The sequence below is a fragment of the Trichechus manatus genome, unplaced genomic scaffold, assembly GCF_000243295.1.
Source record: "Trichechus manatus latirostris isolate Lorelei unplaced genomic scaffold, TriManLat1.0 scaffold00035, whole genome shotgun sequence".
Taxonomy (NCBI): domain Eukaryota; kingdom Metazoa; phylum Chordata; class Mammalia; order Sirenia; family Trichechidae; genus Trichechus; species Trichechus manatus.
This window is the reverse complement of record NW_004443971.1, coordinates 11,055,051-11,060,128: the sequence shown is the minus strand read 5'-3', so window position 1 is coordinate 11,060,128 and position 5,078 is coordinate 11,055,051. Positions and strand designations below refer to the sequence as shown.

The following is a 5,078-nucleotide window of genomic DNA, read 5'->3' as shown; positions in this document are numbered from 1 at the left end:
AGGGCAGTGGGTGATCATTTTAAAATGGGGCTAGAGAGGAGCGAGGGCCCATCTCCCAGCTCCTTCTTCAACTCTCTTCCAGAGACACAACCTTACTATGTCTATTAAAAAAAAAAAAAAAAAAGGCTGGAGGAGAAGGAGGAAGGGAAAATTCTAGCTGCTGCAGGTCCAATTTTTCAGTGCTCTCCCAAGACCAGCAGTGCCCGACAACGTGTTGGAAATGCAGATTCTCAGCCCCCGCCCAGACTTAGCAGATCAGAAACTCTGGGGGTGGGACCAGCAATCTGTATTTAAGCAGCCCTCTAGGTGATTCTGATGTGGGCTAAAGTTTGAGGACCCTTGTCCTGGTGGTGGAGTCCCTGGGTGGTGCAAACTGTTAATACGCTCAGCTGCTAACTGAAAGGTTGGAGGTCTGAGTCTACCCAGAGGCACCTAGGAAGAAAGGCCTGGCGATCTACTTCTGAAAAAATCAACCACTGAAAACCCTATGGAGTACAATTCTATCTGACACACGTGAGGTTGCACTTTGATTCAAGGACAACCGGTTTGGTTTGCCGTAGGAAGAAGGGAGGGAGGCCTGGAGGCATAATGGTTAAGCGCTCAGCTGCTAACCCAAAGGTTGGAAGTTCGGACCCACCAGTGGCTCCGTGGAAGAAAAGACCTGGCAATCTGCTCTTGTAAACTGTAGCCTTGTAGTGTCATTACGAGTCTGAATCGACTCAACGAGACAGCAAAGAACACCACCAACAGGAAGATGGAGCCTCTCCCAGAGGCTTCTAACCTGGCTCTGCCTACTGTCTTCAGGGAAGTCTGCTCTCTGTGCTCATTAAGAGAGGAGCATTACCCTCCGGCTTTGGGTTAGTGCCCTGTTCTAGGGTTCCCAGCCCGTCCACTGATCTGGCCTCCCCCTGTGTGCGCACATTTGCAGCACCGGTGGTGGTTTTGGGTCTGCTTCCATCAAGTCTGCCAAATGTGCCCTGTAAAAGAGGGGGCTCCTCAGGTCTAGGGGATAGCTTTTTTCCCATTTTAGGAAACCCACAGCTTTCCCCAGCCTATCTCAGAAGGCGAGCGAGGGCTGTTGCCCCTTGGCCTTCAGCTCTGGTGCCACCACCTCCTAGGCCGGCCCACAGCAGCCCCTGGCTTTATTGGATTTTCAACAGATGTTCCTGTTCACACTTGGTCCTAGGAAGTCAATCCATTAACAAAAAAACTGAAAAAGCCAATCAGGCTCATTGCAAATTATACTGAAATGGAAGGAAAAGATTAAATGCAGCAATTTCTTTATCCCACGGCCCTCCCCTCCCCAAGCCCTCTGTCACCCATGCCAAGCGCTCAGGCGCCGGCCAGCCACGCCAGCCAAAGTTCTTGCTGTCTTGATGATTTGCAATTCTCTGCATAACTCTGCCTCTTGGGTTTGTTTGACTAGAGATAGGCTGGGAAGTGCCTCTTATGCATTGGCATGTTGCATTTGCAATTTTAATTGCTTATCAGAGAAGGAGAAGGTTGACAACATTTGGTAATGGAAATTTCCACTCTCTCTCCTCTCTGATTTTTTTTCTCCCACCTTGCCTCCCGCACTCTCTTCCTCCCCCACTTCCCCGGTGTTAGCCACGGGTAGCCCCTCTCGCTTTGTCCCTCATCCCCTAGCTCTCCAGCTCATTCACAGACCTGAGGGCCAGGAGCAGACTCAGAGGCACCTGGCAGGCCAGAATTCGAAACTCAAAGGAAAAACTGTTCCGTCTCTCACCATTTCCCCATCCTCCCTCTTATCCCATCCCAGCCTCTCCCGCTGCCACTCTCTAGGTTTTGAAAGGATTCCGGAGCAGAGAACTCTCTAGCTAGCCTCAGTTTTCAAAAGATTATTCTCCTTTCATTTCTTTCTCCCCCTATTATTGTTATTATTTATTTTTTTTACAAAACAGGAGAAAAGAGAGAATTGGGTTGGGGGAGGTGACACATTTCTCCACAAAGGTACAAAATTGCCTATAGAAAGTCAACCTCAGCACGCTGAGCCTGGGTGCCGAGACTCCGGCACTCCTGGACATTCTTCTCCCCAGATGTCCTTCAGATCTGGTGGGGGTGCCTTCCACTTTGAGAGCGGATCTCAAGTGGGAAGGAGAGGCCTCCTCCAGCCCTTGCCCAAGTGGGAAAGAGCAAGCAACAGAGACTGTACAGAGAAGGGGGAGGGACGCATCCTGTGGGCCAGGGGCCTGGGACACAGGTAGGGAACATCCAAGCTGAGGCTAGGAGCCTCTGGGCACATAGATAATGGGGAGGCAGGAGGCTCCCTGGAGTCCTTCCTTTCCTTGGAGGTGTTCTTCAGACAGCAAGCAGAGGAGCCCCTAGAAAGTAAGGGCGGCCCTGCTTGTCCTGGTTCAGCTGCCCAGCCCCAGACACGTGGGTCCATGTCACTCTCCTGATGGGGCATCTGGCCCAGATTGCTTTCCTTTTGGTAAAAAGTAGTTCTAGTCCTTTCTCTACTGCCGAGAACAGGCTGAGCTTCAGGAATTTTCAGACAATGGTGGCAACAGTGTCTCCCCATCTGAGGATCTCGACAGCTTCCTCCCCGGGTTCCAGGGCAGGACAAGAGGTGCAGACACCACCCGGACAGAGGGGCCACTCCAGCCCCAGAAAGCCCAGGCTGGAAGGAGGGGCCGCCCGACCACCCCCTGCCTTGGTTGGCCGGTGCCAAGGTGGGCCGCCAGCCCGGCTGCCAGCAGGAGGATTGCGAGAGCCAGGATGGCTAGGAGCCCAGGCCGGTCCCCTACGGCTCTGTGGCAAGGAGTGGCCTCCTTAGTCCTGGTCCACACACAGGCCAACTGGGTGTGGCCATCAGCAAAGGCCACCTGCAGGCAGGCCCAGTACTCCGTGGCCTGAAGGAGGCGGGTGATGTTGTAGCTGTGGGTACCCCGGGGCAAGCGTGCCAGAGCAGTGGCCCCCCGGCCCCAGAGAGAAGAGGCGCTGGACCAAGTGAGGTTGGTGGAGACTGTGTTGGGTGGGGGGACCCAGGTGAGCAGGATGTGATAGGGGTGGGTCTCCTGCACCCGGAGCTCCAGCCCCCCTCCCTCATCCCTGCCTGGCTGGAGGGGAGCGCGTCCGACAACCACGCTGATCGTCTTCGTGTCAGCCCCCAGCAGGTTCTGCGCCACACAGGTGTACAGCCCTGCCTCTTCTGCCGTCACCCTCCGCAGCTCCAGAGTCCCCTCGGGATACACCCGGTGCCTCCTGCCTGCACGGGCAGCTGTCAGTCGAACCCCGGCTGGCGTGACCCAGTAGATCTCGGGCTCCGGTTCAGCTAGCGCCCGGCAGTGCAGCACCAGGCTCTCTCCGCTGGCCACCTGGAGGCTGGGGGGGAAGCTGCGTGGGGAGATGAGGGGCAGGCAGTGGTCCGTCATCTCCCGGAAGGGCACCTCGCGGACAGGGCGGCGCTGGAGGTCTGGAGGCTCAGCACACAGTGTAGACTGCGGCTCGATGAAGCGGACCCGGGTGCCCGTGGCATTGGCCCAACGGATGACACAGTCACAGCGGATGGGGTTGCCGTGGAGCCCCACCTCCTGCAGGTTGGGCAGGGACTCCACTGTCTGCTGGTGCAAGGCACTAAGAGCATTGTTGTTGAGCATGAGGGTCTCCATCTGGGGCAGGTGGTGGAAGGCGCGGGGGTGGATAAAGGACAGCCGGGGGTTGTTGGTGATGTCCAGCTTGGTCAGCTCGGGGAGGTTAACCAGGGCAAACTTGTCGATGGAGACCAGCTCCTCCATGTTGTTCAGCCCCAGCTCCTTGAGGTGCAGCATGTTGGCAAAGTCCCCCGGCCCCACGCGCTGCAGTGGGTTCTTGTTCAGGTCGAGGAACTTGAGCCCGGGCACCTGCTCCAGTGCCCGCCTGGGCACACGGGCCAGCTGGTTGTCATAGAAGGAGAGGCTCTCCAGGCTCTGCAGCCCCTCTAGGGCGTAGTCGGAGATCTCCTTCAGGTTCATGCCTGCTAGCACCAGGCTGCGCAGGCTGGCCAGGGGCCGGAAGTTCATGTCCAGGATGGCATCCACCTTGTTGCCACCAATCATGAGGATCTCCAGGTTGGGCAGCATCTCGAACCAGCGGCTGTCGATGGCCCTCAGCAGGTTGGAGTTGAGGTGCAGCCGCAGGAGGTTGCTGAGGCCGGCGAAGGCCCTGGGGGCGATGCGGTAGAGCTGGTTGTGGTTGAGATAGAGTTCCTGCAGGCTGCTCAGCCCTGCAAAGCTGTGGTCCTCCAGCCGGGTCAGCTGATTCTCTTCTAGGTGCAGGCTCAGCAGCTGGGGCAGGGCCAGGAAATCACAGTCGCGGGCATCTGAAAAGCTGTTCTGGGAGAGGTCCAGCTCGGTCAGGTTGGCCAGGTAGCTAAGCTCACTCTGGTCCACACGGACAATGCTGTTGCTCTGCAGCAGAAGGGTCTGCGTGCCCGCAGGCAGCGCCGGGGGCACGGTTGTCAGGAATAGGTCGTTGCAGTCCACGGTGGTGGCCTCGCGGTAGGACGAGCGGGGCGTGTACCAGGGCCGGATCTGGCAGGCACACTGAGGGGGGCACGGCACACGCCAGGGGACCACAGGCACAGCAGCAGTAGCGCCAGCCACCCAAGCTAGCAAGAGGGGCACCACGAGGAGCCTCATGGTGGAGCTGCAGGGCAGGGGAGCATCCACAGAAGAGTCTGGAGTCCTGCTTATAGCGTTTTGCAGGCTGAGGGTCAGCAGCCCTGCCAGGGCCCGGGGAACCACCCTCCCGCGGTGGTCATTCTATGTGGGAGTGGGCGGGCATCGCTTCTTGCCCCCTCCGGTGCGGTTCCTCGCGCTTGTCCACCAGGCGGGCCTGCTCACTCATCGCCACGCCATCAGAGGCAGCCCTGGAAGAAGAGGATGCGGAGTTAAGGAGATGGCGGAGAAGCAGAATCTACACCTTCTCCCGTGTCTCCCCTGTTTGGCTCAAGAGGACAAAGGAGCTGGGAGAGCGGAAGGGCAAGGCCTGTGCCAGGGCTCTTGGGGTCTGTCCCACGGTCCTGGAGGCCTCAGTGTCCTTTTCTATGACCTGTTGGGGAGGGAGTGACTGTGGAT

At 57.8% G+C, this 5,078-nt stretch overlaps 1 protein-coding gene across 1 annotated transcript; it reads right to left on the bottom strand.

Annotated features, from left to right (window-relative positions):
* Window positions 1-2,501: 2,501 nt before the first annotated feature.
* LRRN2 (leucine rich repeat neuronal 2) lies at window positions 2,502-4,640 on the bottom strand. The gene has a single exon (XM_004375245.1). It carries the CDS (start codon window positions 4,638-4,640, stop codon window positions 2,502-2,504), a length of 2,139 nt encoding a protein of 712 aa, XP_004375302.1.
* Between the last annotated feature and the right edge of the window lie 438 nt (window positions 4,641-5,078).

Coding starts and splice junctions, on each gene's coding strand:
- LRRN2 (XM_004375245.1), bottom strand. CDS start 4,640: ATGAGGCTCCTCGTGGTGCCCCTCTTGCTAGCTTGGGTGGCTGGCGCT.